The sequence below is a fragment of the Camelus bactrianus genome, chromosome 16, assembly GCF_048773025.1.
Source record: "Camelus bactrianus isolate YW-2024 breed Bactrian camel chromosome 16, ASM4877302v1, whole genome shotgun sequence".
NCBI lineage: Eukaryota > Metazoa > Chordata > Mammalia > Artiodactyla > Camelidae > Camelus > Camelus bactrianus.
This window is the reverse complement of record NC_133554.1, coordinates 6874628-6887885: the sequence shown is the minus strand read 5'-3', so window position 1 is coordinate 6887885 and position 13258 is coordinate 6874628. Positions and strand designations below refer to the sequence as shown.

At 41.3% G+C, this 13258-nt stretch overlaps 1 protein-coding gene across 7 annotated transcripts in view; it reads right to left on the bottom strand.

Annotated features, from left to right (window-relative positions):
• Positions 1-13258, bottom strand: part of MYH10 (myosin heavy chain 10) — a 179626-nt gene that overhangs the window by 91299 nt on the left and 75069 nt on the right. For all 7 annotated transcript variants that reach the window (XM_074342224.1, XM_074342223.1, XM_074342225.1 and 4 more), the window contains one exon: positions 8393-8549. In XM_074342224.1, coding sequence (XP_074198325.1) covers positions 8393-8549 — 157 coding nt within the window. The remainder of the gene's footprint in view (positions 1-8392; positions 8550-13258) is intronic.

Below are 13258 nucleotides of genomic sequence, written 5' to 3'. Positions count from 1 at the left end.
CTCCACCTTCGCTAAATCATCTCAGCAGGTAGAGACTGAAAACCCCTGTTTAAATAGGTTCCCCAGGTGATTCTGATGCGGGGCCGGGAATGGAATGCACTGCCTTTCAAGTAAACCCACAACCAGCAAGGAATCATTATTAATTTGACCTTAACAGAGAAAAAAAAAGTATCAAATGCTGAGTGGAGAAGATTGAAGGAGGATAAAATCTGTATGACGTTGAACCACTGTTGCAAGTCAGAATGTCAAATACACCCAAAATAATGAAAGGCTGTACAATGAAAAAAATCTAACATGATTTTAAAGTGATTAATGATTTAAGTATTCATATTTTGCCGAACTGTTCACGTGAAAAGGTGAAATGCAAACCCACGTGTAGCCCAAGGACAAAACCACCAATGCGGCTGGATGATTTCCAATCACTTACAAGCATCATCATCTCTATCTTACGGATGAGAAATGTTCTTCGAGGAACTCAGTCCTCCAGTCACACGGCTAGAGGGGCAAGGATGCCAGGTGAGAAGCCAGGCCGGTCCACCTCTAGCACCCGTGTTCTCCATACTCCCAGCCAACAATGTCATTTCCTCTAATGGAACTGAGGTCACGGGGCCCAGCCAGGTAGCATTTTTGTCGTTCCCTGTGCTGTGCTTTGCTTTTCCTCTGGTGGATGCCACCAGGTGCCCAGTGAAGATCTCACAGTAGTTCAGGCACAGATGATGTCCATCAGAGAGAGATAAAAAGTTCACTCACTGTGTCAGACCCTTTCCACAGACTATTACTAAAACATCCATTTGTATACTCTATGTATAAACTGAGTTATACAAAGAGCGTTTCACTGCCCAGCCCCTCGGGTCTAATGTAATTCCTAATAGCTCCTAACCACGGTTTTATTCTTTCTTCCGGCTGCCGCAGGCAACATGCCCAGCGCGGAGCTGACGCTGACCCCTTTGCTCACTTTCCCAGGAGCACGCCACATCCTTTCTTTGCCACGTTCTCCCTGGAGCCACAACCACTTGGATCATCTCCACCTGTCCTTTAATGCTCAGCTCAGTGGTACCTCCTCTGGGAAGGTACCCAGACCTTCCTCCTCAGGCTCCTCACTGTTTCCTTCTTTAAATCACCTTTTGGAGTTAGACAAACGATGCTACCAACTGCCCGCCCTGCTTGAATGTGCTGCCTGAGATTGCAGACTGTCCGGCTTCTATATTCCCGGAACGGACAGTTAGCCTTAGGCCTACTCTACTGAGAGACCTCCAGCAGGCGGTGCCGGGCCGGGCGCTGGCCAGACAGTGGGAACTGGAATCTTCTGCCCCAGGTCCAGCCCTGCCACAAACCGACCATGCATCACAAATGAGGCATTGATTCCTTGCTGGTCACTGATTCCTCACCTATAAAAACCAGGATTTTACCAAGTTCTTGCTTATTCATTGTAAGTATGAACCCTCACACCCCTAAATTCTCCTGGTCTGAGCAACGTCTATAGAACTCCACCAAATCAAGATCTTAGGGCTTTTCTGAACTAGTTTATACATTAAAGGAATCAAAATATACACAAAAATTAACCAAAATTAAATTGCCTCCTAATTTATTCAGACCAGCTTTCTTCCTGAACCTGGACATGCTGTTACCATTGTCTGGAATTTGAGACCTTCACAACCACAATCTACTCTTCAAATCTGCTCCAGACGTCTCTCCCCCACGCTTCTCACCCCACTCCACCCCGACAAAAAATCAAAATAAAACAAAAAACTCTCTTCTAGCCACAGTCACCTGTTCTTGTCATGTCTGTCTGGTTTTCTACAGCTCTGGGCCTCAGTTTCACTATCAGCACAAATAAGGGGTGGGCTCAACAACCTCAAAAATTCTCTCCGAGTCTGCAATTGCACTGTTCCTCCCTTCTGCTTCATGGAATCCTCTTACTCCCTTCAAGGACCACCTTAAGTGCCACAATAGTTTACAATGATCTGTATACTCTAAAAACCTGTAAATGTAACCAGACACAGCTGTAAAGTGACATTTAAGGGAAACAATTTTACTTTCAAAAATGCAGCTAGCCTCCTAAAGAATAGAGACTCGTCTGATGGCTCAGTTATTTCCCAAAGCACCTCTCAAAAAAACACATATGGAACTACTCAATAAATCCAAGTCAAATTATATTTTCAATAGTGGAAAAAGGTTTCAAAAATCATTGACCTCAACTCCTACCTTAAAAAACTAGAAAAGAGCACATTAAACCCAAAGTAAGTAGAAAAAAGGAAACAACAAGGAAAGAAATCAATGAAATGGGAAACAGAAAAGAGGAAAAAAAAATTAGTGACCAGATGCCGACTCTTTGAGAAGACTGATGAAATTGATAAATCTCTAGATAAAATGATTAGAAAAAAGACACAAATTACCAACATCTGGAGGAAGAAAGGGAAAACCACTATAGATCCCAGAAATACCAAAAGGGTAACAGGGAAACACCAGGAAATACTTCATGCCAAGAAGTTTGACAACTAAAATAATGGGACAATGTGTATAAATTTTTTTGGTTTTCGTTTTTTGGGGGGAGGTAATTAGGGTTACTTTTGTATTTTTAATTAATTTTTTTTTTCTTCAATGTGGAGCTACCGAGGATTGAACCCAGGACTTTGTGCACGCTAAGCACGCACTCTACCACTGAGCTATACCCTCCCCGGGACAATGTGTTTAAAAGATATACATAAACTACTAAAGTTCATTCAAGGAGAAACAATAACCTGAATAGACCTCTATCTATTAAAGAAATTGAACTTGTAGTTAAAAATATCTCACAAAGAAAACACAGCTTCACTGGTGAATTCTACAAAATATTAAAAAACAAATAAACAAACAAAGAAACAAACAAAAGACAATATAGATCAAAGGAACAGAGAATCCTGACAAATGCAATTCACTGGAGAAAAAAACTGTCTTCTCAGCAAGTGGTGCCAAGACCAACTGGATGTCCACACGTAAAAATAATGAACTACAATCCATATCTTGCACCATGTAAGAAAATTAACTCAAAATGGATCACAGAGTGGGTGGGAAAAAATTGCAAATCACTTATCCATTAAGACTTGTAACTAAATTTTAGAACAAATTCCCAAAACTGAATAAGAAAACAAACCACCCAATTTTTTTTTAAATGGTCAAGAGATCTGGACACGTTCCCAAAGATATACAGGTGGCATGAGCACATCAAAGATGCTTAATACCATCAGTCACTAGGGAAATGCCACAATGCAATGCCACTACCCAGTTATTAGAGAGAGTACGATTTAATACAAAAATCGACAATACCAAGTGCCGACAGGATGCAGAACCAGAACTTGCATCCTTTGCTAGTGAAGGTGAAAACGGCACAGCCACTCTGGAAAAGAGTTTGGTAATTTCTTATAAAGTTAAGCACCCAGCAGTCCTACTCTTGGGTATTAACCCAAATGAAATGAAAACTTACCAAAAACCTGTATACAAATGCTTCTAGGGCCCTGAGGGCCAAGAACTGGAAACTACCTAAGAAAGGCCCTTCAAACAGTTCAGTGAATAAATAAACAGTGGACACGCACCCAGTGGAAGACTACCCAGAACTAAAAAGCAGTGAGTGAGCTGCTGACGAAGGATGCTCAAATGCATTCCGCTAGTGACAGAAGCCGCACTGAAAAGGCTAACGTGTGTATGATTACATGAAGTTCTGGAAAAGGCAAAACTATAGTCACAAAGAAAAAAAAAATCAGTGGTTGCCACAGATTAGAGGGAAGGAATGATTACAAGGAGCATGTAGAAATTTGGGCGGAAGACAGAACTGTATCTTGAGTATAGTTACACAACTACATGCCCTCGATAAAAGTCAAAGAACCATACACTAAAATAGCTGAATTCTATTGTATGCAAATGAGATATTAATAAAACTACATATATTTAGTTTTCCCATCCAGTAACATGCCATGCCTCTACATTTCTTTAAGACTTCAAAAAAGTTTTGCAGGGGGTAGGGTACAGCTCAGTGGTAGGGCACATGCTTAGCATGCACAAGGTCCTGGGTTCAGAACCTCAGTACATCCATTAAAAAGTTTTGCAATTTCTCATTCATGTTACATATATTTGTGTCTATTGCTAACGTTTATTTATTTTTGGTTAAAGCATAACTACATCTGTAAATTTATCACCCTGTGACATCACTGTTCCATCCCTCACTAACCCTTCCTCTCTGATGTCCGTACCCTTAGTTTTTCTAGCACTTATTACTATGATATTGGTTTTATTTTTGTTGTATCCTCTAACACAGTCACTAGAAGGGTTTTCCTACATTTTACACCTTCTCAGGGGAAGGAGTGTTACTGTCTCCTACTGTCTGTATTTGCACATTATAAAATTCAATATATAGATTCAAGGCAACTATAATTCATTATTAGACATTCCTTTTCCTGACATAAAATAATGCCCTCTGTTCCTGGTTTTGCTCTGAAGTCTACGTTAGACTTGAGGTGACTTTAATTGGTGCTTTCTTTCCGCACATATTTGGTTGAGGGAATGCCGATCACCGTGCTGCTACAGTTCTTCTGCTTTGAGACATTGCTCTTGTAAGTGGCGTACGATTATATTAGGTTCTGTTATTTATGGGGGGGCGGGTAAAGAGATTTATATTTACTGCTGTATTTGATGTTACACATTTTCTGACTTTCTGAAGCCTTCCTTGATGTATAACAAAAGAACAGAGGAATACGGGGTTTAGGACATTGACAGTAGATAGTAGAAATGACAGACTATGAAATCTAAACCACACAAGGAAGAAAGTGAAGTCGGTACTGATAATACACAGGGGAAAAGCAGAACCACCAATGGACCGGAGATGTAAATGGCGTCAAAGAACACGGTCAGGAGGCTTACTGCCAGAACTGCCAACAAGGAAGGATTCTGCAACAGAGTTTCTGAAAACTATTTGAAGAAAAGGTAATTTCAGAGGGAAGCAAAGTCTAGGGTGTCGGAGCGTGAGAAGAGAAGATGAAGGATCTGAGAGATAAAGGGGCTGGTTTATCATGAAAAACTAGGAGATACCCCAGGATTACAGCAGGGCCTGAGGCAGAGAGGAAATGTGGCCGGGGCCAGACCCATCACGGAAGGAGGAGGGGAACCCAGAAGAGAGCTGCCACAAGCCATGAGGGCAGGCAGAGCAGGTGCAGTGTTCTCAAGGGGTAAAGAGTAATGATGGTCCAGCTGATGCCCTGGGAGAAAGGACAGGGCCCCATCGCCCAGCACACAGGATCTGAGTGATGGGGCCATCCTCAATGAGTGGGCTGAAACCCCATCCTCAGGGGAAAGCCAAGTTTCAGTTACAGACCAGAGGAAAATAAAACAGTCAGTGAAGACACTGAATGTGTAGGGAAGTCTGCACATCAGAGTGGGAGTTACCGAAGGCAAAATGAAAAGAGAGCATTACGGAAATGAAGACATGACTGGGAAACCGAGGAAATGAGGAGCTGTGGATGTCACTCTAAGAGTCCAGGAAGACGGCAGAATCTCAGGTCATAAATACTCATGTGGCCCAAGCAGGTGGCCCCTGTAACAATTGTTACAGCAAAATTTGCCTTTATATCTGCCTAGGTCAACAGAAGGTTGCGAGCAGTGTTGGCCGCTACTGAGTGGAAGCTGGCTTGGGTGGGAGGCCACGGTGAGCCATGGGGAGCAGAGGAGGAGGAGTACGTGGTGGGGGAGCCTGGGGCAGCAGCAGCCTTAGGCCCTCTCGCGTGATTTCGTCCACTGGGGCGGAGGTCTCCATGCTCCTGGACTCAGTTTCTAACACATAGGGCTGCAAATGAGCAGTCTGAGCCCAACGACTCCCTCTCCACTGAGAGCATCTAATTTTGCCCTGTCCACACCATGCTCTGTAAGACTAGGCATGTGTCTCGGTTCAGTCTTCCTGCCTAATTCTTTTAACTTTCACATGGAAGTTTATTACTGTGGATGAGAACATGTCACACTGCCTGGGGTTTGAAACCTAGCTCTTACTATCTACATTTTCTTGGTCAGGGGAGGAGGGTATAGCTCAAGTGGTAGACTGCTTGCTTAGCATGCAGGAGGTCCTGGGTTCAACCCCACTACCCCCTCCAAGAATAAATAAATAAGCCTACTTACTACACCCCGTCAAAACAAACAAACAAACCAAGACCACCAACTACATTTTCTTGGTCAAGTTATGTAACTTTCTGTGCCTCAGTGAAACAGGGACAGCAGTTCTAGTCACCTTTTAGGACTGTCATTGTGGATTAAATAACACACAGATAGCACTTAGCCCAGAGCCTGGCTCATAATACTGTTTTTGGTATTAATCATTATGCCATTTGCTGGTAAGCCCCATCTTCCTCATTCTGTATTCATATATAACCCAGTAATGGGGCAGTAACTATTCCATTAGGCTCAATCCAGCATTCATCCTGCCAAGAGTTTCAGAAAATTCTATTTCTTTCATCAAATGTATTTATTTTTCCTCCCAGTTTCATGTCATCTATAAATTTTATGGACATGCATCATACAGCTTTAGGTATGCTGACTGGGATGTTGGAAAGGGCACCAACCCCTCGGTGCACACCTGACACCTAGCCAACCTCGATCACTAACCAGCACCTCAAGCCCAACTTTTCAGCAGACAGCCACGAGGACGTCGCAGAAGGCTATATGCAATGCCATGCACAAGTCCTCATTCTCTGTTAACACTGTCTCCTGTATTTCCCTTCCTACTTAGCCTAAAGTAATGTGATGAACATTTTCAGGCTGTTTTCAGACTGTTAACAACAGAGTCTAGAATCTTTCCTGGTAGGTATGTTAAGCTCATGAGTGTGGAACCTCTTCCCCTTTTTAAAAATTAGAATTCTATATGTGAGCTCATCCCAGCCTTCTGGAAACTCCCCTTCTACATAATACTTTAAAGGCCAAGGGGTCAATAATCTCAATTGTGAGAATGTATTTATTTAGACCAAGAAATATGGATTCAATTACAGAAGGAGTGTACTTTCGCCAATTTCTTCTCCCATATAAGGCAAAGTTTGCTCATTCATACAAGTGCTTTTCTGCATATAAAGATCATCCTTCTTTACAGAGACAGACTCAGACACCAACAGAAAAGCTGATGATTCTTCTTTCTCCACTGTCTAACAGCAATTTATCATAGCCATGGCCATTTCTTAACATTCTTTGGCTCTGAACCTAAGGAAAGGTTATTAAATTTAATCTTTTTTTTTAAAGCCTAAGCTCATTTTGGACTCTGAACCTCTCCTTATGAAACCATGCCACTGTTCTAGTCTTTAAGCTCTTTCTGTTCTGCTTCAGAGGACCTGATATATAATAAGCATCCAAGTGATACCTGAGCAGGAAATGGCTCTTGTACTTGTGAACTCCCTCCCCCTGCCTTAGACCCGGCACCCAGGCAGCCTTTCATGACCTGTGATTTGATGGGTGGATGCAGCATTCTCTGTTTTCCAAAGATCACGGGACTGTTTCAGAAGAACCTCACAGATTTTATTATACCTTATAGAATTTATTTTTTAAAAAATAAAAGGAGAGAGAGGGAGAGTAATTACAGATTTTACATAGTGCTAGGAAGTCCTATGTTTAAACGCAGTCTTGTTGAGCAATAATGTTAAATGCATTCAAAACTGCTACCTTCTAGTTTTCGAAAAAAAGTCCATCCCTCCACAAACCACTGTGTATGAAGCCCTAATTCAAATGAATGACTCTTCAAATTTTTATTTCATTCTAAATCCAAAAGAAAACAGTCAACCAACTTGACACATGCTGATTAACTTTTGTTGTGTCCTTTTTCATGAATGTAAATAAAAAATATTTTTTAAGCTTTCTTTTCCCCAATGACGCATCCACTTTTCCTATTATTCTTCCCGTTGGTTTTTAAAACTAATGCATTTGAGCTTTGATTATACTGGCTTCTGGTGGAGATTAAATGTATATAAAAACTAGATGCTTTCTAACATAAAAATTAACATAAAGTATGTGTGAAGCAACAGGCATAATTACCAGCTGCCTACAGAAAATGGCTATATCCTGCGATAAAAACAACCAAGTAAATAATAAAAAATAAAAAAATAAAATGGCCATATTGCCCACTCTAATCTTAAGAATTCATAATTTTTCTACAATAATCATCTTCTATTTTTCTTTTAATCTTTTTTTCCTTTTTTTAATGGAGGTACTGAGGGTTGAACCCAAGACCTCATGTGTGCTAAGTATGTGTTCTACCACAGAGTTATACCCATCACATCCTTTTTAATCTTTAAAAAATAAAAAACTTAAAGCCCTCTATAGAAGATTGATATTAAAAAAAACAAATTATATTTAAGAATTTCTGAGTATTTAGTATTCTGACATTTCCAGTTACCTTGAAGCATGCATCTGTAAGCAGATTCAGAGATAGCATAGATGTGAGGAGGCATCTCGTGACGTTTCTTCCCTCTGTACATTTCAATAATGTTCTCAGAGTAAATTGGAAGATTCTTGTAAGGATTTATGACTACACAGAAGAGTCCAGAATAAGTCTAGAATAGATAAAAATAAAATATAGTGTTAAAATCAGAAACAGAAACAACTGTGTATATCAGGCAGAATACAATCAGGAGACAAACCACACAGTAATCCTGCACAATTAATCTATCCCTAAAATTAAATCGAGCCCATAACGGGCAATTCCAAACCACAAGTTGTTCTCCCACAGATAGCTTATTAAGTAGTATTTTCCCAGAGTCAATTTCCTCATCTGTCAAATGCAAATAATAATATATACTTCATGGCTTCACAGAGCCATTGTTTAAACAATACGTCATTTGCCTTTTCATACTCATTCTCTCACGAGTGTCTAAGGTGTGAAAAGTTCATTAAAGTTTCAGATTCCACGTTGCAGCTAATCTTTAAGGAAATACGATTTGTCAAGTTTGGGCACAGTATCAAAGAGGAATATCCATAATTATCTTAAAAGATTATTATTAAAGAGATATTTTTCTCTTCTGATTTTTTTGGGGGGAAAATACTGTTTTTTTCCATAAAAATAATTTATGACAACTTGTTATATGTTTATTTTTAAATGAATTGATAAATATTTGAAAATTTTATGTTAATTTCTAAGCACAGTCAATAACTCATGTAAACAAAAGCTCTTTGGGGCCCTCAATAATTCCTAAGAGCCGCCAGTCTAGAAGACACAAACTTTACTGATAGATAGGGTGAATCATTACTCAGAATTAATACTGTGAGCACTTTTGCCTTTTGGGGTTTTTGAATTCACACAGAATGATTTCTGAGAACTGACTCTGGGAGTTATGGGAAAAACAAGAGCGGTCAGGATTGCTGCCAGATGCTCGGGCCTCACTGGGGCTGAGGACACTAGGAGCGGACCTCTTCCTTCGGGTGATTCGGGGAGACCACATCTAAAGGCAAGAGGACCCCAGAAAAGGGGTCGAGTGGTAATGTTGGGCTCCACGCCTACTCCCCAGGGAGTCCGGAGGGGACTCCAACCTCCGCGGGGGCCAGAAAGGCTGAAACCTTCGGCAGCGGCCACCAGAAGGCGCTCTCGAGCCCACTCTATTCTGAACGCTGAAACGGGGAGAGAGGATGCCCAAAAGTTTCAGTGATCAGAGCCACCTCTAGAGCTGTTCTCCTTTATCTCTGCTCCCCTCCCACTGGAGGCCGAATGGATTTCCGATCTAGATTAGCACTCGGGAAGAGGACAAAGGCAGGGGAGGGCTCCGCCCAGAGCTTACCGATTTGGGCTGTTTGCCTGACTTCTGCACTGACCAGATGGACACCGCCCCTGTTTGCCTGGGGCCGCTGTAATGACGTGCCCCACCTTGCTGACCCGGGGTCTACAGCCGGGGGACCGTCCAGCATCACATCCCTGAGAACTGGGGCTGGCTCTCAGGCCTCCCACCCTCACAGCCTGGCTCCTTCTACCAACCGAACCTCCTGTCTAACTAGCTCTGCTCTCTCTGACGCCCACGGGACAAAAAGGCAACGAGGGACACAAAAACAGAGATTTGACTAAGGGTGAGAAAACCAAAGAGAGGCAGTCTCAACATTTATATCTTTTATTGCATTTAATTTATACATAGTAAATTCGACAAATCCTAGCTCCACATCCCAATGAATTGTTACATAAACAGCCTCCACTTTTTTATTCAGAAATGAGATAACTGTCTATCACAAAGCTACAAATTCTGCCCTTCACTTTCTTTTGTAAGAGGCAAATAATTACAGGCTGGCCAAAACAACAACTCCAAGAAAATTAAAATACGCAAATCCAGATCAACATCCCATGGCATGTAAGGCATGGTAACACATCATAACAATGACATCTGTAATCAGAAATCATCCCAACATGTGTGTCTACCATGTGCTGGGTACTTTTCTGAGGAGTAGGATTACAAAGATGAATAAGTCTCACAAATATGAGTAAGTCATCAAAAAACAAGGTTGAATAATCATCAGTGTCCTCTGCTTGCCAAAGAGAAGCAGTAATACGAGTTTCAGTGGGAATGCTAAATGGAAGTGCCGAAGGAGCTAAACTTCTGCCTCGAAAATCAGCTCAAATGTTGGGCTCCTGCACAACTGATAACTGAACCAGGACTGTATCACTTTTGTCTTCCCCACGGTATATGGCAGGAGGGCATTATGTCATTAAAATAATTTCTCTGGAGGCCGTAAGTTCATATTAAACTTCATTATTAAGTATCTGAATACCCACACAAGGTATTAATTAAGCACCTTCAAGAAACATACGCTCTAGGTATGAAACAAGACAATGTACTGTGCCTGTACACCAGAAATTGACACAACATTGTAAACTGACTATACTTCATTAAAAAAAAAAAAGACACAATAAGGCACTACAAAGAGAATGGTACAAAAAAAAAAAAAGAGAGAGATGAACAGGTATCACAAACAGCAGAGACACTTGGGAGTGGCACACGTAAGAAACCCCGGGCACTCAAAGTCACGGCCATCTTGTCAGAAACTGTAAAACCAGGTGCAAAGTCCAGACCTAGATGACCTTTGATGTTCTTTTTAAAGATGATCGGGTCGAAAGGAGGCATAAAGGAATTGCCATTAACATGGGATGACTGTAAAACTTGGTGGCAGGGTATATCCACGACACAGTGGAGAGCGGTCGAGCTGACAACAGTTTGGACCATGGAAAGTGAGAGAAGAGCCCAGAGAGGCAAACGAAACCATTTAGATGTTGTCCTCTCCGGGCGGCTGAGCATCAGGGGAGAAGAGTGATGGACGGAAAGAGGTCTTTCTGAAAAAGTATAAATCTGGCAGCCACGTGGAAAATGGATTGAAAGGGCAAGAGGTGAGAAGCAGGAGGCTCAGATGTCTCCACCGGTCCTAGCACAGTGACTGGCCGGGATGCAAGAAGAGAAAGACACAGACGGAGGTGGGATGAGTCACGGACAAAGCAGGATGGAGACTCAGCAGTACTTGGAACCCAGAACAGAGAAAAATCACTCAAGACACAAGTTACAGATGATGCCAAGGTTGTCAAGCTTTAGAGCCTGGAAAGGCCACTGTCAAACAGGAGAATCATTTGATTTGCGGGGAAAGATAATGAATCCCCTTTTAACATCCTGAGACTGTGCTTAAAAGGAGATGCATTACAACAGGGGAGCCCAGGAGAATACCTCAGGAACAGCTGGAAATACCGGAATCCTAAAGCCAAGAGAACATTTTAATGAACTGCAAAGGCTGGAGGAATAAGTCTGCAAAGGTTTTTAGACACCAAGTAACGTTATTATATACCTTACCTGAGAGAGACAGACAAAAAGACTTGCACAAAAACTTGCAATTTTTTAGAAACCCTGTGCTGCGCTGTGCCTCCAGGCTCCCATCTGTGCTGATCACTGCCTGGAACCCCCGCCTCCTGCCCAGTGCTGGGAAATTTTACTCATCCTTTAGTGTCAGGCCTCCAGTTAAGAAAGCAGAGATATGCACACGTTATCATTTCATGGCTTTGAAGGATTAGAGAAGCAGGAAGTGGAGGCAGGTGTAGATGTCAATGCAACGGAGCAGCTACGACAGTCTCCTATTAGGAACAGGGTACTGAGCGGGGAACATTGCACAATCCTGCAGAGCTCTCAGAAGCAAGCAGACCTCCACCCGAAAGGAAAGGAGAGAAGAAAGACTAATTCACCCACACCATTTGCAAAACCTAGATTAAATTCATTATGTGAATTTTTTTTTAAAATGACAACCTTATATAATAAGGAAAAAATCATCACCCAGAATATTCAGGGAAATGACCTGTGGACATTCTCTACAAAATGCTAAAAAAAAAAAAAAAAAAAAAAGCTAAAAGAAAACTTTAGGCAATAGATTTGACTGCAACAGAATGTAATATAACACAGACTCTTAGAGAAAAGTAAAGCAAAAATAAAATAATAAAAAGTACAAAGATAAAATCAATTTAAAATACTTAGGAAAAATGAATACTGACAGCAGAGAAACGATAACAAAAATTTTAATTGTTATTGCTTCTTTGGGAAAAAAAGGTCAAAATTCTGTAAAAAGAACAATAATCAAAAATAAACTTGAAGACGGGATGGTATAGCTTAGTGGTAGAGCACGTGCTTAGCATGCATGAGGTCCTGTGTTCAATCCCCAGCACCTCCATTAAAAAATAAATAAATGAAAATAAACAAACCTAGTTACCCCCCAAAAAAACAAAAAAAAAATTAATTTTAAATAAATAAAATCAATTTGAAGAAAATTGCGCGCGCGCGCGTGTGTGTGTGTGAGGCAGGTAATATGCAATGAGTTAACAGAATTCATCAAGCTAATAAACACCGAAGGTGTGATGACATTAGACTATCAGCATCTTGTTCCCTCATCAAATGATGCTTCAGGATAGCACCCATCACCGGCACTAAAACTCTAGGTGAATGGCAAACACTCCTGTGTAAAAGGCACAAATCAGGCCGATAAAACCCAAAATGACTCACTGAAGCATCTCAACATCACCAAGTGAGAGACAACCCGGCCTCCTGGGCCTCCTGAATCCAAATCGGATCAAGCCTCTGGACTACCAGTTTACAGGAAGCACCCAGGAATGCAAAATCCAGAATATGGGAAATTCTACAGCACAATAGACTTTTGTTTCTTTTTAAAAAAAAAGGTGAGTCATATAGAAGAGAAATAACAACCAATTATAATATATTGACCTTGTTTGGATCCCGACTTGAATAGGCCAACTATAATA